General features: G+C 37.9%; 3 protein-coding genes across 3 annotated transcripts; all 3 read right to left on the bottom strand.

Annotated features, from left to right (window-relative positions):
- Positions 1-3694: 3694 nt before the first annotated feature.
- Positions 3695-6263, bottom strand: LOC113048924 (cathepsin L1-like). The gene is made up of 8 exons (XM_026210893.1): positions 6189-6263; positions 5737-5878; positions 5505-5627; positions 5233-5385; positions 4899-5123; positions 4595-4763; positions 4335-4452; positions 3695-4223 (listed from the first exon to the last, which is right to left on the bottom strand). The coding sequence occupies exons 2-8, from the start codon at positions 5863-5865 to the stop codon at positions 4124-4126; spliced, it is 1017 nt and encodes a 338-aa protein (XP_026066678.1). The 5' UTR covers positions 5866-5878; positions 6189-6263; the 3' UTR covers positions 3695-4123.
- Positions 6264-7169: 906 nt separating this feature from the next.
- On the bottom strand, positions 7170-10608 carry LOC113048925 (uncharacterized). Its single transcript, XM_026210894.1, has 4 exons — positions 10456-10608; positions 9538-9858; positions 9007-9095; positions 7170-8695 (listed from the first exon to the last, which is right to left on the bottom strand). The coding sequence occupies exons 1-4, from the start codon at positions 10538-10540 to the stop codon at positions 8543-8545; spliced, it is 648 nt and encodes a 215-aa protein (XP_026066679.1). The 5' UTR covers positions 10541-10608; the 3' UTR covers positions 7170-8542.
- Positions 10609-11761: 1153 nt separating this feature from the next.
- Positions 11762-20389, bottom strand: LOC113048923 (palmitoyltransferase ZDHHC23). The gene is made up of 6 exons (XM_026210892.1): positions 19905-20389; positions 15907-16230; positions 14473-15123; positions 13017-13184; positions 12653-12920; positions 11762-12442 (listed from the first exon to the last, which is right to left on the bottom strand). The coding sequence occupies exons 2-6, from the start codon at positions 16026-16028 to the stop codon at positions 12401-12403; spliced, it is 1251 nt and encodes a 416-aa protein (XP_026066677.1). The 5' UTR covers positions 16029-16230; positions 19905-20389; the 3' UTR covers positions 11762-12400.
- Between the last annotated feature and the right edge of the window lie 662 nt (positions 20390-21051).

Genomic DNA, 21051 nt, shown 5'->3' with positions numbered 1-21051 from the left:
AGTTACACACGCAGACATGACCACTTTCAGTCAAGTCCAAATTGAACTTAAATTGATGGACTGTGAGCGATACATTTTTAGCAAGCACACAACTTTCTGTAAATTTAAGATTAATATAAAATACACTGATTAGCAGTTAGTAGCAGCAATTTATATATATATATATATATATATATATATATATGTGTGTGTGTGTGTGTGTGTGTGTGCTTACTGTTTTATTGTAAATATATTTTAAGCAATGGGGGGAAATATATTTTGATGTGTTTAAAAAACAGCATATATAAATATAAAAAAAATCTTAAAATTAAATATTCATTTAAACAAAGAAATGTAAGACTACAGTACACTTAATAGTACTCACTGACAGTGTAATATAAATATATATAGAGAGAGAGGGGGAGAGAGAGTTAATCTGTCTAAATCTCAATAAAAGAAATGGAGCATGAATTTCCCATTTCATTTTAAAAATGTAAATCAGAAAAGAAGCTTACATATCCATAACTTACATGACTTTAACCTGCTGCATTGTAGAATACATTATGATTTGAAATTTAAATTAACTCAAAGGCATTCTAAACAGCATGATTAACATAATTGCTATGGAAAGGAAATGCAAACCATGTGGTTGATGGTTAGTGTTAAAGAATCAGCAGCGTAGGAAGGAGATAAAGTAAACTTGGGAGAACAGAGCTGTGATATGTTACAAAACTTAAAACTGTGTCATTTTAACAGAACACTACAGGTCTGCTACAAGAGCATCAATGATATTTTAAAGAGAAAGAGAGAAAACGGATTATAGAGCCACCTTGTTGCTGTTTTGTTGCTTTCTCTCTAATGCATTTTGTGTCTGCGGTGAATACTGATCTCTGTACCAGCAGAGGGCTCTGTTGTCACGATTTAAAAGCAAAGCAAGTCAATACATAAGAATACATAGATAATAGGCTAAATACCATCAATATATAAAAAGTGTTGCAGCTTTTTCATATTATTTCTACCAAAACACTCTGAGCCACAGTTGAGTAACAATGGGAGTCATAAGTAGTCTGGTAAGCAGGAATATCCTTTTTAAACTCTTCAATGCTAATACTTCACTGTCATGAAAGAGCATTCTTTAACCTGTTGTGCCTACCACATAAGTAAGCTGTAGTTTCATCATGACATATCCTATCAAATAAATCAAAGCGCCTTCACAGGATTTGCTGAGAAACAAGTCAAAAGACAAGTCACCAGCCTGTATTAAAAGTATAATACTGAAAGCTAACAAACCATTGAAACATTTGGTTTTCATTGTGTACACTATCTTGGGCTTCAGTTTTTCCAGCGTCTTTGGAGACCTCCTTGTTGCTGTTATGAGATACATAACAAATACGAGTAAGTCACAACTGATAAATAAGTAGCAATTATGAGCCTGAACTCACAAAGTCCATAACACATTGTATTCACTGGGACAAAAATGTTGTGGTTCCTGGGACACATTCAGGCGCTGTGGTATCTAAATCTTTTTTTTTTTCTAAATAAGTGCTTACCATCTTTACTGAATCAGGGCCCATATTTTGGAACTCAATAAAGATCTACTGTGTTAAATATTCTGTGTACTAAGAACAAAGCATCACAAACAGGGTTTTACAAATTCACACTTAAATTATTATCTGTATTTCAATTCCTGAGTTGAAATGTAAATGTATTTGGGCACACCCCACATGTAAATAGACATGACAATTCAAAAAGAAATATATATATATATATATATATATATATATATATATATATATATATATATATATATATATATATATATATATATATATATATATTCATAATACTGTGAAAAGTACAGAAATATGCACAGATTAAAACTGTGCTGCCATTTACAGTTTGTTGTTGAATGTAGAGAAAGACTATCAGCAGAGGGCGCTCGTGCTATAGATATTTATATTAAACGATATTCTTTATTTTACCTCCTTTGTAATTGTGATAATTAAATATGGATTAGAAATGTGTTCCAATCTAGCTAACTGGAATGCTTTTTTATTCGAGATGAGATCAACTTTTAATAGGGGAAAAACCACTGTACAACATACACTATACGTAGTTCAAGCAATGCCTTCTAACTTTGCAAAGAGGAAAAATAAAGAATAAAGCAAAAGCTAAAATGTAATTCCATATCATTCCTGGACTCATTGCTGACATAAACAATGATCAAATTATGTTCAAGACAATAATCAAAGCAAATGCTGTAAGAAATGACTTGAATAATATTTGATGACCATAAAGCTGTTTTATATAACTAGAAGCTGCTTAGAACAGCTAAGCCGAGCACATGACTCAGAATGACTCTCTAACAAGCACACACAGCATGTACTGACCTCACATATTTACAGCTCAAACTTCAAAGCCAAGCTAAGTGGCGTTGTGTCAGTGTCACATTACCAACACGCACTGGTGGATTCGGAGTTGTGCTTACACTATACTGTACAGTACCTCGCTTTACTTGTTTCATCAGATCTTGAGATCAGATCGGGGGGGGGGGGGTATGGGGGCTAATGTTTCTTACATATAATAAATACTTACAAGTCCTTCATATTATAATATATACATATATGAATTTACACATTTCTTTTATACTCATTAACAGAATTTGAAAATGTAAACCTTTCCGGTGGCCAAACGGTTAGTTCTACATGTATTTCACTGACAACAAAATTACTAACCTGGTCTCCGTCGAAGACGCGGTAATTTTTTTTTTAATGCAACAGTCACATATTGTGTCTTTGATAAGTGCAGTTACTTTCAATGCATCAAGTGGAAGTTCATGATCGCTGAATGACTTCAATAACTAGGCTCTTCAAAAAAAAAATTGCCATTTGGCGTGGTTTACCATCTCTAGCTCCCGCGACGAGCGTCAAACAGTCAGCGCGTGACCACCTCAACGAGCGCGCGCAGCCGCGCACTTTACAGGCCTTGAAGTTTCTCTGTTAAATTGAAATGTTGTCTTTTTTGTGTGTGTCGCATTTTTTGATGTCAACTGCCATTAAACACCATGGAAGAACAAATGGCGTCCTAACACTGCGCTCATCCGGAAATATTGGAAAAGCAACAAGACGCGGCACAATTTTAAAGTTTACACACGAATTAAGAAAATGTACATTCATTAAAGATTTCAATGAGGATAAACGTTAAGAGAATAGGTATAAATTGGTCTTCACGTGTGAATTTTATAAAATAAAAAGGTAAAACAATAGCTATGGTGCAGAAAATAAAATTCAGAGCAATGGCCTAGAGCAAAGAAGTGCAATGCAAGTAATATGTAAAAGTTCACTAATAGTAGGTTTCATGTGGCTATTAACATGCTTGTGAAACTCTTAATGGTGTCTTTGCATGGGAAGCATCATTTAATCTGCAAGAGCAGCAAGGATTTCCACCAACGTCACTTTTTGTAACTGGTTGCAGGTTCATGACAGATTATTTTACTGGTGCAGAATACAGCACAAAAAAAAAAAAAAAAAAAAAAGTCAAAAATTTCATGTTAAAGTCTATTTCAAAGTCAGTGGAATGAGAAAATGGCTTAAGTGTCCTAACTTTAACAATGCTCCTCAAGACAAATCCATTACTTGGCGCTTTGGTTTTACCACATTTATGTCTTCTTGCATGGTATCCCACATGTACAAAAAACAGACTTTATAGCTCTCTATACCAGTAGATTTTATATTTATTTATCAATTTACAAGTCAAGTAGAAAGCACAATTTGTACAAATAAATGTAATGTTTGACAAGAGTTGTGTTCACATCTGTAACATTGCTCAATATTAAACTTAAAATGGTGACTTGGGTCAAAAACAAAAATGGTTCACTGGATTTAATAAAATAAAAAAAATAAAACCTTGATTAGGCACTAAATCAAGTTTACCTTTTTTTATTATTATTAAATCCATTAGTGCATAACGAAATAGCTTAACTTCAGTAGAAACTTTCTACAATATACTGGCAGTGCTCCAGACTAAAATTACTTTAAAACAGAAGTAACAAGCATTATAATATTTAATAAACAAAATTAAAACAGCATGAAATATTAAAAGAAACTACTAGCATATCCAGAATGCAGAGAACAGGCCAGGGGCCTTACACTAGGGGATAGCTGGCAGATGTCGCAATGCCACAATGGTTCTGTCGGTCTCTGGCCATGTAGATGTAGCCTTTGTCCCCCCATTGCTCAGTCCAGCTAGAAGATACAGAACATTTAAAAAAAAAAAAAAAAAAAAAAAAAAAAAAAAAATTAAATGTTTTTGAAAAATTAGAATGGAATGAATCATTAATGCCAGAGGAAAGTCACCTGTTCTTCACAATCCAGTATCTCTTCCCAGCAACATCAGCACCCTCATAACCATAACCAACCACCAGGACTGCATGGTCAAGTTCTTCAGTGCTGCACTCACTCTCATAATAGATGCCTACAGTAGAAGATTAGAAAGAATTAAGATAAGTTCATTCTGACTCAAGGCAAGCCATGTAGTTTTGTAATAGTTCATACAAGTTTTTGCATTGGATTAATCAGAATTAGACCGTTTACACAGCTCAGGGATAGTCACTCACCAGACTGATAAAACTGGAAGGATTCATGTCCAGCATCAATGGCAACCGCTACAGGACCCACAGCAGCAACAGCCCTCATTAGAGCATGTTCTTTACCACTGGGAATGTCCACAAAACCAGTGTCATTAGCAGCATTATAACGGGGGTCATAGCGGCATGGCTGATCATCCTGTATTGGTTTAAAAAAAAAAAACTACATGTGATTATTCAATTATACATGTTGAAATGGGAACAAAACACTGAAGGTTGACACCCACAATAGATTAACACAACAAATCAAAGAGAGCAAACCACTGATTCTTACTGTTCCAAGGTAGGGATAGGACTCTTCTGAATCCAGCCCATTGTTGTCCTGAACATACTGGAAAGCCTGGTCCGTGAGGCCTCCATTACAGCCTAGATTGCCCTCCGGTCTGGAACAGTCCATCAGGTTTTGCGCACTCAGAGAAACCAACTTTCCAGTTTTGCGGAACAGCTGACCCTCCAAGGCACCAGTTGAGCTGAAAGCCCAGCAAGATCGACAACGTTTCTAGGACCACAAAACATGACTTTGAGAAACAGTCAAGCAAAACACGCAGTTTAAAATATTTTAACAGATACAGAATAAACCAGCTACAGGAACTAGTTAAACTGCTTACTTGGTCTTTGATAGGAGTAACATAACCCTTCTCTCTCCAGTCAACCTGTTGAGGGGCTTCAAAAAAGCTGGGTTCCATGAACAAGGAGCCTTTTGACTTCCGATTGTGGTCATGATTGTAACCATTCATTGCCTGTCTGAACTCCTCATTTGTCTAAAGTGAAAATGCAAAACAAAAGGGTTTAATAAGAGGAGCCATAATCCTGGTGTTAATCAAGTATGTCCATCGGTTTAGATGTTGTAGATAAAACAAAGTCAAACTGAACCATTTACCATATCACCATATTGGTTCATGCCAAGTCGGTAAGTGTGTTTGCCCACAGAGTGCTCAAGGTTGTGCAGCTCAATTTTCTTCAAGTTCTTCTCCCACACCATTCGTCTCCAGCCGTCTTCTTTCTGAGGAGGAAAGCAGACATTGCGGACACTGAAAAAGTTCTGTAAAAGATGTTGCTTTTCAGTGGTGTTAAATTGATTCATGTTTGGCTACAGACTCTATACTACCCACTTCATGATAGTTTTTTCCATGCCAGCTCTTCCAGAGGTGCCAGTGACTGTCTAACTGCAAAAGGTTTAAGCTTGGAGCAGCAAACACTGCACTCAAGCATAGCGTGAGGAGCGAAGCAAACAACATCATCCTGCCTGGAAGACTGTGACAGAGGAAAACATACAATTTGGAAGAATGTAACAGGAGTTACGAAGACTACAGCAGTAATCGTTAAACTGTTAAACTCCGTCTGCAAGTTGTGCTAAAAAGACCTTGAATAGGTACAAAACCACGTAACACGACGATCAAAATACATAAATACAATTAATTAATATAACTAATTTTTAAGTTTAACCAAAAAAATAAAAATCCACTACAGGCCAAGCTGAAATCCCCGTAAATATAATTCGAGCACCGTGTCCACAAGAAAAAAGAAAAACCACACTAAAGCCGAAATGTAAATAATAACTCACCTTTAACCAGCAAACGAAATGATTGACTGTCATTATTGTTTACAACTGAGCGTGATTTAAAGCGTGCAGATCAAATAGGCAGCATCTCATTGGCTGAGGGTGATGATGAGCAAAGTGTTCACAGCCAATCAAGTCAAGCAAGAATCTCATTTACTCATGTGATCCACCGTCACAAAATCGAGAACTCATCACTTGCATTTATTGTAACAAGATTAATAGTTACGTCCAAAAACTCTTCGCCTATATTTTATATTTAATTATTTATGACATACGAGGGGAACTTAGTTTAATTCGAAAAATAAAGATTTGATTAGTAGGTGTGAAAATTAATGAGATTAAATGAGAATTATCAATCAGTTAAAATAAATGTTTTAAATGAAGGTTATTTGAAAGGATGCATTGTGTTCATGAGAGTTCTATGCTTTTCTCTGTTGTGTTAATTTATATTTTAATTTGTGCTTGTGATGATCATGACATGAAGCACACATCATGACAAATGCAACATGCTCAGACAGAAATGTATCAGTGAAAATGCTTAGGCCCTAAAAAAAATCCCCTAACCAAGCGTTCTGAAGCAGATCAGCGACTTGTGTTTTGTATGACTCAATATAATAAATATAGCAGACACAGTACTTCTTAGTATTGGTGGCTAAGCTTGGTCTTTCAGTTGCAGAGAACGCATTATTTTTAAAGATAATTTTCACACAAAATGTATTTTAAGTTTAAACCTTTTGGTTGTTGTTGTTCTTAATTTAACAACATATACTGAAAAGTATATAACCTCCAGTAATTTTATAATTATAGGTAATAATGTATGAAAAACTCTAGAAGGATTCTTGGACATTAAAAGGGGCCTTTTAATGCAATAAACGTCAGTTGATTCTTTCAGAAATGTCCTCCTAATGCTGGGGTTCTTCTGAAACTCACTTTTTCTGCCTTTCTCTGTTACAAATGCAGGTATTTTATATATATAAATAAATTATATTTACTGGACATGTTTTTATTTAGTACATACAGTATAAATCATTACTGTTATACATGTGCTAGTCTCTAAGTATGATGGCTTAAGTCACATTTTATTGATATAAAATTATGTCATAAAGTTTTTTTTTTTATATAATAAAAACCAATTATTCCACACAAACCTTTGACAGTTACCAAAAACCACAATGCAACCACTGATATTTCTTGCATACAGCAAGGAAAAAGGAAACAGAAAACAAAACTGTGGTCTGAAATTTGATGGAGTGAGACTCTAAATTTACATGTAACCTTTGCAACTTGGTGAGACCCTAAAAGACACAGCAGGATGTTACCTGTTTCACTTTCCAGTACATGTAATAAAGTTTTTTCTGTGGCTTTGTGCAAGAGCTGGTTTGTATGTTTGTATGTTTGCATTTCTGAAGAGGAAGCAGTGAGATGTGACGTCTGTAGTAAGTGTTTAAGATTATTGTGTGAATACTTTCATGATTAATTCAGTCAATCAGCTGTGATGTCATCAGAATCTGAGAGGAGTTGGAACAAATGACCAAACCGAGTGGTAATCAAACTTCAAACAATGCAACAAAAAAGAGACCCTTCTGCTCCTCCTGCCGATGAGCTTAAAGATCACTCAGAGTCCAGGAAGTGACTTTTCTTGTGGTTAACTGAATAACTGAAGAAACTGAATAAAAAAAGTCCACATGCAACTAATGCCATTTCTGCTCACAAAAGTTGAAACTTCTGCTAATTTACTAATTTCATTATTGTTAATAATACTTTTGGAAGTGATAATATTTCATTAAAAAAAAACTGAGATATTTCTATGGAACGCATCCTTGCTTAGAATCATTCAATCTTGTACACTGCCACCATCTGAACAACAAGGTTAATGCACGTTTTTAGGGTGAACTAAGCTGATTGATTGCACTTTTGACTTCTGCAAGTTACAGTGATCATTTCTTGACACACTTCAGGCAAAAAAGGAGACTTTCATCTGAAATAAAACTCAGTTAGAGTATAATGATGTTAGCATCATGCTTTTGACTGAGGCCAGATCAAATGGCTAAAACGCAACTACCGATAAACATCTTCTAATCATCCTTCATCAAGTTATCTTGATGAAAAAAGAACAACAGAACAAAAACAGAGACAACATGTTTACTGCCTCAGGCAAAAAAGTGGTATATTACAAAACAAAAATTAATACAAAATTAAGGCAAAAAAGAGAGTCTAAGGTAGAAATAAAAGCACATGAGTGCATACCAGTCCACATGAGATCATTGTTCCCACGATATTTTTCTGACTTCTTTTTTGCCAATTATAAAAATTATCTACAGTAAAAACAGTAATATATATATTATAGACATAGTGTGTCAATTCATGTCCATGTAATATAAGTCTTCATTTTCCACCTCTTCTTCATTCTGTGAGCGCAGGCGCTTGGGTCGCTTCTTATTTTTCATCCGCACAGAGAGCTGACTGCCAGGAGGTCCTCCAGGATGCGACGCAGTGTTGCTTTTTCTCTTCTAAAAGAAGAGACATTGGTCAAATTAAACATTTGGTCAAACATGACACCTGATGTTACTAAAACCTATTTACAGACGACATTACACAACTTTTTTAAGAAGTGTGTGGCACTCACATTGGCCTTTTTCATTAAACATGAGCAGAATGAATTTACATTTACATGTATGCATTTAGCAGACACCTTTATCCAAAGCGACTTTTTTTTTTGTTTTATCATTCACTTAAACCACTTAGTCATATGTCGTTGCGTCGAATTCAGCAGATTATTATTTTTTTGTTCTTTAGCATGTGGACAGTTTGGGATTATTACCTTATAGCAAACTCCTCCGATGATGATTGCACATAATACCATTAAACCTATGCTGCAACCCACAGAGATCATCATGATGGGCACAGCTCCTGCGAGAAGATTAACACAAGGTTTCATTTTTGTCTCTTCAAGTTTCTCTGTTTCTTATTATTGTGAAAAATGCAGGTCTGCGCATTAACAAACATCAAATGTATATTCAGATTATACAATTACAACAGAGTCAAAACAAACTATACGTATATGCAAAAACAAATATTCAAACTTATATTCACAGATCACACTGTTATCCTTCTCTTTTTTTTATTGCATGAAGACGTTTGTCAGAACTTTAGAATGCATTTAATTTGAATGTTATGTGTATTATGTTTTTTAACAAACAAAGAAAGAGTTGGTTATATTGTGTCATGACCCTCATACTTGATTCTAAGTGTTAAATGGGTGTGACTAGGTAAATAGCCATAATAAGCATAATAAAAATACTATGCTTGGTGTTATGCTGAGGAAGATGTTTTATGAAATAAAGGTTCTCACCATTTTCTGTCGTTTTCTCTAGCTTATTTTGTCCTTGAAGACTCCCATTTGGAAAAGTGGTGAGTTCGTAACAGTAATTCACAAAGTCACTCTCTTGTAATTTATCCAGTATAATGTCCTGGTTAGATTTTACGGAAATGCGACCAGCATAGTTGTTGTCCAATATTTCAAGTCCATAGACGGGGCTGAACACAAAAACCTTCTGGTCTGGGCACTTTTTCCATACAGCTAGGATTACTTTCATGCCCGTTGTAACCTTAAAATTAAAAGATGCACTCCCACCCAACCGAGCTTTTATCACATCTTCATCTGTCAAGGCCCCTATGAAAAACAAATAAAGTATTATGTAATTGTTAAAACAACAATATTCATAATTTAAGTTTTTTTTTCAGTAATTGATCAATTACAGTAGAGACTTCTCATTGTTATACAATATTGCATTTGTGTTGATTTGCACCTTTGAATCCTGAAAAAATGCATCATGGTTTCCACAAACATATTAAGCAGCACAATTGTGTTCACACTGATAATAATAATACAAAATAAAAAACGTTTCTTGAGCAACAAACCAGCCTATTAGCATGATTTTTGAAGAATCATGTAACACTGAAGACTGGAGTAACAGCTGCTGAAAATTCGGAATACATTTCTTTTAAACAGAAAACAGTTAGTTAGCTATTTTATTATGCACTAATATTTTACAATATTACAGCAATTTTATTTGTTATTATTAAAAAAATAATAATGCAACCTTGGTGAGCACAAGAGACTTCTTTCAAAATCCTCACAAAAACCTACAGACCTCAACATTTTGAACGGTACCAGCCTAAACATTAAAAAGTAAATTCTCTCTCTATGTGAGTGTGTGTGTGTGTGTGTGTGTGTGTGTTTGTCAGTCATATACTCTCTCAAACATACCTGTTATAGGGGTTATAAAGAATATCAACAGATGGATCCAGTGAAGTTCGGGCAAAAGAAAAGATTTAGTTTGTCCAGTCCTCATGGTGTCTTGTGCAACACAGGACGTGTGATGCCGTCTGATACAATTCTTAGCACAGACAGACAGTAACCACAAAAACAATGCTGATGGCTCTGTATAACGTAAGGTGGGGGCAGGGTATCAGTAAATCACATCTCTAAATATATATATATATATATATATATATATATATATATATATATATATATATATATATATATATATATAAATGTACCTCTTGTAAAGGATTAGCACATCTAAGATCTGTAGAGTAGAGCAGGAGTGACTGTAATTTCTAGATTGAATAATATGTTGTTTTTAAAGTCAGATTTTAAATCAATGACACTTTGTACACTGCAATTTGTTTGAAAAAAAATTCTGCTGTATATTGCTTATATCAATATTTTGTATTAAAATTGTAATATTCTGGTGTGGTACTTTCACTTTATTTTGCATATTTGTAGGAGGAAGTGTTTTTTGTTTTTTTTCTGTTATGCCCTGAATCTACATTGTGGTTGCACAGAGGCAAGGCCAGCATTGTGCTAAAAACACTTCCTGTCTTTTCAGCTGCAAAGATCACTAGGTCACTCACAACCTTTTCACAGTAATCAACACAAATAGGTGTGCATGACAACATTTATTTTGTACATTTATTTTTACATATATGACATGATGGATGCTCATTAATTCAAGATGACGGTACATAACTTTACATACATACACCTCGACATATCTTAAATGGGTCATGAACTGCCTTTGCTTTTTATTTTTTACTGTTCTATGAAGTCCACTTCTAATTATACATCAAAAACATCATAATTTAGAAGTAATGGGCTATTTTGTGTCCTGTTTTGACCCCCTCATCAGAACGCACTGTTTGAATAGACCTGGCGGATTGTAGACTTGGAAGTAAACACTCACTGCTATGAATGGCTAATAGTTGTGTATGATTGACAGTCTACATCCTTTACAGGTGTACACTGCTGTGATTTAGGTTAAAAACACATTACACATTATTACTCAGTAAATATCAAACAATCTGTACATATGCTTTGACTGTTATAGTGACCACATAATAAAATCAGTTACTCACACTTGTGAAGTGCGGCATTACTGTCGAGTTCAATATAGTCGGCACATTTCTGAAAATCCTGCGTAGAATTGTGCCGTTTGTAAATGAATCCAGGGTAACATGAAGTCAACAAAGGACCAATTCTTACTGATGCAGTCTGGAACTTCATTAAAAATAAAGATAAAGTGTATTGTTCGATTACTGCATAGACTTGGGCTTCCCTCATTATTTATGCTACATGTGCGAATCAGTGGGCGGGGCTAAACAGGCAGTGATGTAGAATCAGGTGTTGATGATCTTCAAGGAAGCAGTGCTTAGCAACACTATTACGTCATAAAGTGGCACATTCTTTCATTTTGAAAGATTGACTTCAGTATAAGCTGTTTTTAGACTAACAATTATGTTTTGAGTTCTGAAACTTACAAATTGTTTTTATAGCAAAATCACTTCTTGTATATTAAAAGATATATCATTTAGATTTCTCAGTTCATGACCCCTTTAACACTGCTTTTCAGTGAGCACTAAACACAGAAAGAAACCTGTAGTCATTTGTCCTGAGAGAGAGAGAGCACACTACAAAGATAGTAGCATATTTACAATTACATGGATTATGAATTTGGTGTCAAATGTATTTTTTGGTTTATTAGCATTTCAGGGTGTCACATTTTTTCCCAGTTCTATCTATCATCAGTTCACATGTTCATAATATCTCTTATACTTGTCATTAACAACACAAAGTTGCCCATTTATGCCATAAAGCGGCAGTATTTATGCGCAGAGTTTTATTATATTTCATAAAAACATTGCTGTGGTCATAGAACCCAATTCAATATGTCCGTACAGAGATATGACCACTGGAATAAAAACAAAAAAAGAGGTATTTAATATGATTGTTTATCAGTTTGAATGGAACGCATGCCTTAACAATACAACTGGTGCAAACAAGGTAAATGTGTCATCCTAATCTTTATGCCTAACATGATGCTTTAGATGTTTAACATATCGCATGATTTACATACTTTAAATACTACCTAGGATCACATCTGTAGTCCCTTGACTCATACCATGTCTGTGAAGGTGAGAGGGGAACTGTTCTCATCCGTGTTCATTGTGAGGAACTGAATCCAGTTCTGGAGGAAGCCTCGTGAATAGACCCCCGTCTCCACAACCAGGCCACAGAAGCGTCGTCTACCAGTTTTGTTGCGCAAAGCGATCTGAGCTTCGCGTTCCGTTACATTGTAACTGACATTGATGATCTGAAGGATGAACAGGTGGAGCAGACCGCCTGTTATGATCACGCTGTACCACACACATGTAAAACACAGCGCTGTGCTACACACACAAACACACACAAATGTGTTACATTAGGCTGAAAACACACTGTGTTTTTGCATATTTTCCATGAAATAACAGTATTGGATAAAATACCTGTATTGATTATAAACTCCAGGGCAGTATAAAATGGCTGTGAATAGACTCTGTCTTGGACATATACTCTTTAACACCAAACTGATCCCGTAGAACGATGTCAGCAGGAAGAGAAGGAGCGTCAAAATGAACTGTCTGTGATTGGCTTGACCTACACAGCTGTTTATCCTGTCATTAAAGGTCACATACATACAAAAACACAAGTAAGCAGCCATACAAACACACATACAAACATTCTCATTCAAGGAACAGTTAGACTATTTTATCTCTTTTTGTGTGTGGCTTATTGAGAATTATGTGGCTCATGGCATGTTCATATTTGTATTTGTGGCTGTGTGACAGATTGGCCTGGTGAGAGCCCCCTTTACTGTGTTGAAAGCTGTATTCCTGTGGCCTTTGAACATGTCTCACCAGCCTGTCTGCTCCAGTGACGTCTTTTGGGAATCAGCTTAAACATATGTGTGTGTCTGATGGGATAGGGAATACATGCATACAAGTGTGAAAAGATCAGAAAATAAATCAAATGACTGGCACTACATAAAATGATTTATTGTGGAATTGTAAAACTATTTCTGTAGTAGGGATTTGCTTTTAAGGAAAAGCACAGATAACAACACAATTTTTTTATATTTTAAATAACAGAAAATATTCAGTTGACCGATTACCCAGCAAACAAACACAAATATAACGTGATTTTATTAATGAACATCTAAAATTACAATACAATGGTAAGTCTGTGAAGCCGAGTTTTTTTTATTTTTTTTTATTTGTAATGTTTCTTTCATATAAATGTTTTAAAATAATTATTGAATAATTCAATATTATATTATTTAATTCTATATTTTCAAATACAACTTGTAAAACATTAATTATAATAAAAATAATAAAATATAAGAATAAACACTTTTAATTAATTAAACAGTGCAAATTTGCTATATGAAACTCATAAATGGAATAAAGTCACATCCTTAAAGGGAGTTATTATTTAGGATATACATATCAGCATATACACTACAATTAAAAAATTCGGGGTTGGTAAGATTTTCTTTTTTAAATTTATCACAAGTGACAAGTAAGGACTTTTATAATATTACTAACATTTTCCATTTCTTATAAATGTGGTTCTTTTGAGCTTTCAATTGATCAAGAAATGTAGTTCAATAAAAATATAAAAAATAATAAGACCTTTTACTTGAGCACCAAATCTATATTAGAATGATTTCTGAAGGCTCATATGACACTGAAGACTGGAGCAATGGTGCGGAAAATGGTTTTAAATTTATTAACAGATATATTAATTGTGATAATCTCAAAATATTGCTGTTTTTTACTGTATTTTTTAAGCATAGGAGACCTTAAAACACACACACACACACACACACAAAACAATGTTCAATTCACTTAGGAATAAAGTGCTCATGGTCAACTTTTAAAGAAGAATGAATGAGACACCCACCAAACACAATGGTGGTCCATTCGAAGGACACAAGCTCCACAGATCCTGCAGTGCCCTGCCCTTGGTGGGCGCACCAATCGGCAAACAGGACATAACTTCTTCTTCCCTTCCTTTTCCCCATTTGACTGGCTGATTCCATTGCAGGGGGCAGAGTCTCCAGGTATGTCTGGGTTCTGATTGGTTGTAGAGATACTGTTAACTCCGGGAGCTAATGACTGGGATTTGACAAAGCCTGGTCCTTGTTTGGTGCGCACAAGGGAGATAAGTGTCAACATCATGCCTGTCGTCGCAGTAACCAGCTGCAGATTACTGACGTCTCCTCTGGGAACGATCTCAGTAAGGAAAAGGTAGTACATGTAGGCAAGGGAGAAAAGTGCCAAGCTGAGGAAAAACAATGTGCGTCTTTTCCTTCTGTGAGTCACATAGTAATACCAAAGCACCAGTCCTGGTAGGACAGTTAGGACTACAACTCCCAACACACAGTTAAATGCTGCCACTCGCAACAGGCCAGGAATTAATACCATCGGAGGCAAGGCAGATATTTCCACTCGAAGGGGTCCTATGGCACAACAGGGCAAACCCAAACAATCAGCCATTCGAGAGATGAAACGAGAGAAGATGTCTGGCTTGTCCTGCTCTCCTCTTAGTAACCTATTGAAAAGAGTAAATACAGAATATTTCACTGATAAGAGCAAAACAGCTGTAAAGTTAAACATAAAAGTTTGTCACCATTTACACACTTTTATGTTATCACTGACTTTTTGTATGGATAAAAGTTGCATAATTTAAAAAAAGGGATTATTATAGACATAACATTTATATAAAAGTATATAGCTAACTGAACTGAATGTTTTTAGAAACTTAATTACATGTTAATTTCCAATAAATGAAAATGTATTAATGGTTTAAATGTATATTAAATGCAGTTAGATAATCTATAGTGCTTGAATCCAGTTAAGTAGGAAACAATTTCATCTTTATATGTGTACTGCTAAATAACCATTAGTCACTTCCATTGAAATGTGTAATGGATGCATTTAAATATATAAAATACACGCACACTTTTGAGTACTTTACAGAATGACAAAAACATGAGTTAAATTTGACATTATTACAAAGTACACTTTTCAAAATGTGTGTTATGAAAGTGAACTCTTATTAAGTACACTTAAGTGGCCATTTATTTAATCAAGATTACATTATATCAGCAAGTACAATTTATAGGATTAGAAGTATACTACAAGTGCACATTCATTACCCCTTTCACAAGGGATTCCACTGATTAAAAAAGGTGTTTGGACCAACATAAAGGTTAGTAAATGCACAAAATTAATTCCTAGAATCATTTTAGTATACACTTTAAAAAGCTTAAAGGAACAAACGTAATGACAAGCTTCCTCTGCATGCAATGATCTTAACCGCTAGATCTCTGACCTTTCGCAGGCATCATCGAGTTCTTCACAGTCACAGCAGCAGTACTCTCTCTGCTGGTCGATGTCTCCACAGCAGCACAGAGGGTCATCTGGTTCTGGGGGCTTAAAGCGTTCTCGTTTCATCTCTTGATGTCAGAGATACCTGCTTCCACTGTGAAATCAAGCTTTCTCTAGGAGTAGATTAGAACACAACTGAGTGGAAAGGGTTAATTCAACTTGGAACAAGGCTGTTGGTAATTTTATCAGATTTCTTGTTTAGCTTCCTGACTGGTCATCTGCTGCTCTTTAAACCAGAAGCATCATGTAAAAGGCATGTTTTCATTCTCTGAAAAAAAAAAAAAGTATAAAAATGAGAATAATGATTTCTACCACCATCTTCTCCTTATACATATTTTTTTTACTGTTGATCTCAATTGTTATCAGACAATCACAATGAGCAATTCACAGACTTTTGACATAGATTTATGAAATGTGAATAACTCCTTTACCCCAGCCATCCTGGTTCTTTTGAGTAAGTTTAGAGGACTGCAGATTCTCAGGTCTTTGTTAGATTTATGAACTTCACCAGGTGGACTGATTCTGATTCATTTTACTTTTATTTTAAATGAATTTAGCCATTTTCTTTGAAATCAGAGAGTGTTTTGTTTGTCATCATCATGGGCATAAATAAGAAAAGAAAAGAAAAGAAATACAGAATATTTGAAGTAAGGTGAATTATTTTTAGTTAACTTACACATTTGCCTTAACACTTTAACTAGTTTTAGGTCACAGAGGAAAAGCACTGTCTAATAACACTTGGGATCAGATATACGGTGTCACGGTTTTACGCTGCCTGAAGGAATACGGAGTCGAGGGTAAACGGAATAAGGTTTTTAATATATCCAGCACAGGGGATATCCAACATGGAGCACAGAGGTAGACACACGTAAGTAGCAAGTGCAAATGAAGACCCGACAACACAGAACTGAAAGGACAAGGCTTAAGTACAACAGATAATTGGGGAAACACAGGTGGATGGAATCATTAAATTAACAGGGACATGGAACACATGAGGAAGATAATAGACACCTGGGAACTAATCAAACTAAACACGGAAGACAGAAACTGGGTCACGGGCAAAAACAAGCTAAATGAGTCCAGGTGTGTGACAGTACTCCCCCCTCCCGGTAGGTGCGTCCTCGCACCGTAGAAACAACAGGGGGAGGCGTAGGTGGGAACTTGGGAGGAGGTTCCGGTGGAGGACGGACTTCCAGGAGGGGGCCAGCAGACAGGGACCACAGAAGGAGGAGCCAGGGAGGAGACGGAGGAAGGAGCCAGGGAGGTGACAGGAGCAGGAAGAGCCAGATGGTCCACCAGAGACCAGCCAGGACGGAGATCCAAGGTGGAGTCGACGGCGGGAGGAGCCATGGTGAAGGAAGGGTCGACGACACCAGGGGGCCGACAGGCGGAGACTGCACCGGTGGGTGAGGAGCCCAAGATGGAGCAGCACAGCCGCAGAGCCAGGGTGACGACGAGGTTCCGGAGGGCCTAGGTGGAGCTGAAGGCTCAGGCGACCAAGGTGGAGGCGGGGTCCTGGCAGACCGCTGTGGAGCCGGAGTGACCGAGGATGGAGGTGGAACCGGAGGGAAGGAGGAGCCTGACAGAGCCGGAGGGATGGAGTGACGAGGTGGAACCAGAGGAGTGGAGTCCCGAGGTGGCGGATGGTCGACGACTGACCAAGGTGGAGCCGGAGGGACGAGGGAGCCCGGTGGAGCAGGTGGGATGACAGGCCACGGTGGAGACGAGGGAGCTAAGAGCCAAGGCGGAGCCGCTGGGTCGAAGGACCGAGGAGGAGTCCAGGGCTCGGAGGCTGGAGGCGGAGACAGGGCCTTAACACGCCAAGGCGGAGCTGGAGACTGGCAGTCCAGCGGCGAACCACCGCGCCCCGATGGCGCGGACTGAGGGTGAGCTGCGGGACTGACTGGCACCAGCAGGGATGACGAGGAACTGGCTGGTCTAGGAGGAGGAGAGAGGAGAAGGATGGGAGGAAGGACAGGAGGATCAGGACTGGACGGAACCAGCGAAAGAGGAGTAGAGGGACCAGCAGGTTTGGGAGGAGGCGGGAGAGGGAGGCTGGGAGGGAATACAGGAGACACAGAAGATTCAGGGCTGGGCGGAACCAGTGGTGAAACAGAAAAATCATGGCTGGGCGGAACCAGCGGAGACACAGAAAATTCAGAGCTGGGCGGAACCAGCGGAGACACAGAAGATTCAGAGCTGGGCGGAACCAGCGGAGACACAGAAGATTCAGAGCTGGGCGGAACCAGCGGAGAAACAGAAAACTCAGGGCTGGGCGGAACCAGCGGAGAAACAGTAGATTCAGAGCTGGGCGGAGCCAGCGGAGATACAGGAAACTCAGGGCTGGGCGGAACCAGCGGAGAAACAGAAAACTCAGGGCTGGGCGTAACCAGCGGAGAAACAGGAAACTCAGGGCTGGGCATAACCAGCGGAGAAACAGAAAACTCAGGGCTGGGCGTAACCAGCGGAGAAACAGAAAACTCAGGGCTGGGCGGAACCAGCGGGGAAACAGGAAAATTAGGGATTACCTCCATATACCAGTCCATCAGATCCAGAACTTGCTCCATATGATCTTCAGAGACTGCATATAGCTCACCCTCAGTCGCAGGAGTGTGGGCAGGGCTTTCCTCCACGCCCTCGATCTCCACGAGGACTCCCACGATGCACGGTGTTGCCGGCTCACACACCTGGTCAGTCGCGCTCTCGAGATCCTGTTCCCTGTCGGTGAATGGCTCGGGCTCTGCGGCTGCGGTGGGCTCTGGCTCCGTGTAGCGAGTTGGTGGCTGGCTGGTCTCTGGGTCGGGAGTGGGACTGGCGAGATCCTCTATGGGGCAGATGGTGAAAGATGAGCCATTTCTCGCCAGAGTCCACTCCACGAATGCGGCGAAATCCTCTCGAGGACCATCTTCGGACGACAACGCTCTGCATTTGGAGTTCAGGCTGGTGTTGTAGAAGGTGCAGAGCGCGCCGTCCGGGTAGCTGGTGGCATTAGCTAAAAGGAAAAACTGTCTGGTATGGTCCTCGAGAGAACGTCCTTCCTGCTTCAGCAGGAGGATGAGGAATTCGGGACGATAGAGGGGATCCATAGACACTAAGAAAAGAAAGGACTGTGAAAAAACAAAAACAAAACGGAGGGAAGAACACGCAATTTTCTATTTTCTCTTTTAAGGTCGGGTCTTCTGTCACGGTTTTACGCTGCCTGAAGGAATACGGAGTCGAGGATAAACGGAATAAGGTTTTTAATATATCCAACACAGGGGATATCCAACATGAAGCACAGAGGTAGACACACGTAAGTAGCAAGTGATCACAAGTGAGTAGCAAGTGGTAATGAAGACCCGACCACACAGAACTGAAAGGACAAGGCTTAAGTACAACAGATAATTGGGGAAACACAGGTGGATGGAATCATTAAATTAACAGGGACATGGAACACATGAGGAAGATAATAGACACCTGGGAACTAATCAAACTAAACACGGAAGACAGAAACTGGGTCACGGGCAAAAACAAGCTAAATGAGTCCAGGTGTGTGACATACGGACACACAATAACATAAGAACTTGTCTATAAATAATCTACATGGAGTGTATCAAAGCAGAAAATATTAATATCTGAATCCGCTCTTTGTATCTGGATTGAATTAAGGCCATCTCACGTCTCATGTGGATCCCGTAATTGGGCCATCAAAAAACTTTTCCCTGAGAGGCCATTCTCCATCACAGTTGCCAGATAGAGAAAATTATTGAGTGGCATGTGTTGGACATGTTCTAAATTACATTTGTCCCCTGGAGTAAACAAAAGATTTGCCCTTGCTGTGATTTAAAATTAACCCTGCACAGGATGATTATAATTTCTGAAGACCACTTAAAATATGTATCAACAATAATTTTATTTAAAAAAACATTTTTTTTTTTTATAATCTCAAAATCAATCCGTTACCCATGGTTTAACAGCCTAAACAACACAGGTGGAAGTGCATCCCACGAAGAGGCAGTCAGTTTAGTTCCTCATCTTCTGTCATGTACTTTTAGAGTCAGTTTAGTTCCTCATCTTCTGTCATGTACTTTTAGTAGTTTGGTGAAAGAACAGGTCACTCCAGCTCTTTGTATTAGCCTAAGGTGTCAAAATGCCATCCAGTGAAATCCAGCTGAAGTTTTCCTGTTAATCAGATTTTTTTTTTTATCCCTGTCAAATGACTACTTCCCGTAATTGAAAACAGATGGAAATCCAGGCAGGTCTTCGTTTCATTTAAAAAACGAAAGCTAATTTATTTATTTTTTTGCTCCGTAAAATACAGAAAGGCGCGTCCCTGTAGGGTTTATCAGGAGATGAGGAGCAGCCCGTGAGGACTCTCAGGACTGTCCGGTCCGGAAGGCAGTGATAGATAACTCTGCGCGCTAACACTCGGCTCTATCACGCGTTCTGAGAGGGCAGGCGCGTCAGAGGATCTGTTTACACGCGTTATTACCGATTAGGGTTGGGTGGCGGCGATGAAAAACGAAGCTGGCAGGTGTTACCGTGACAGCGACAACGTGAAGCAGCGCGGAGAGATAGCTGCCCGCATACCGTTCATAACCAGCGGGCCAGACACTGGGTCACAGTCGCCTTTTCACCTCAACTCTAAACCCTTCTATTATGTTCTATTTAACCCGTTTTTGGTAATAAATAAGTGGTGAATACTTTTTTGTATTATTTTATTTTTTATTGTCAGGTATCTGGATATTGTATGTAAACAAACTGAAAGTAAATTGTAGTTTTATGACAATAATAATTTTTAAAAAAGTATAACATCTTTGAGCTGCATGTCAAATTTGAACCAGTCAATACCTTTCACCCTTGACCCTTCATTGTAGCCTTAAATAGGCCTATTTTAATTCTGTTGTTACTATTATTTATATTTATATTGTCATAAACTGTCAAGCATATGTTATACTTCTTGTAAATTCGCCATGAATTTCACTACTGAAAAGATTGAAGATCAACCAATGACAAACCAGTTCTCTGAAATAGCTCAAAGGTGCATCTTATGAACCTCAAGAATTGGAAAGCAAGATATACAAATTTTCTATTTTTGTAGTTTTGCCTT

Source organism: Carassius auratus, chromosome 30, assembly GCF_003368295.1.
Source record: "Carassius auratus strain Wakin chromosome 30, ASM336829v1, whole genome shotgun sequence".
NCBI lineage: Eukaryota > Metazoa > Chordata > Actinopteri > Cypriniformes > Cyprinidae > Carassius > Carassius auratus.
This window is presented reverse-complemented; position numbering and strand designations above follow the sequence as displayed.

Excerpts from the sequence above, each read along its gene's own strand:
- LOC113048924 (XM_026210893.1), bottom strand. The coding sequence starts at position 5,865 with ATGATGTTGTTTGCTTCGCTCCTCACGCTATGCTTGAGTGCAGTGTTT. Across the intron at positions 4,453-4,594 it reads CTTCCAGTTTTATCAGTCTG|GCATCTATTATGAGAGTGAG; the intron begins GTGAGTGACTAT and ends CTTCTACTGTAG. Across the intron at positions 4,224-4,334 it reads TACTGGATTGTGAAGAACAG|CTGGACTGAGCAATGGGGGG; the intron begins GTGACTTTCCTC and ends TGTATCTTCTAG.
- LOC113048925 (XM_026210894.1), bottom strand. The coding sequence starts at position 10,540 with ATGAGGACTGGACAAACTAAATCTTTTCTTTTGCCCGAACTTCACTGG. Across the intron at positions 9,096-9,537 it reads AGAGAAAACGACAGAAAATG|GAGCTGTGCCCATCATGATG; the intron begins GTGAGAACCTTT and ends ATCTTCTCGCAG. Across the intron at positions 8,696-9,006 it reads TCGGAGGAGTTTGCTATAAG|AAGAGAAAAAGCAACACTGC; the intron begins GTAATAATCCCA and ends CTCTTCTTTTAG.
- LOC113048923 (XM_026210892.1), bottom strand. The coding sequence starts at position 16,028 with ATGAAACGAGAACGCTTTAAGCCCCCAGAACCAGATGACCCTCTGTGC. Across the intron at positions 15,124-15,906 it reads CTCGATGATGCCTGCGAAAG|GTTACTAAGAGGAGAGCAGG; the intron begins GTCAGAGATCTA and ends TCTTTTCAATAG. Across the intron at positions 13,185-14,472 it reads ATGGACCACCATTGTGTTTG|GATAAACAGCTGTGTAGGTC; the intron begins GTGGGTGTCTCA and ends CTTTAATGACAG.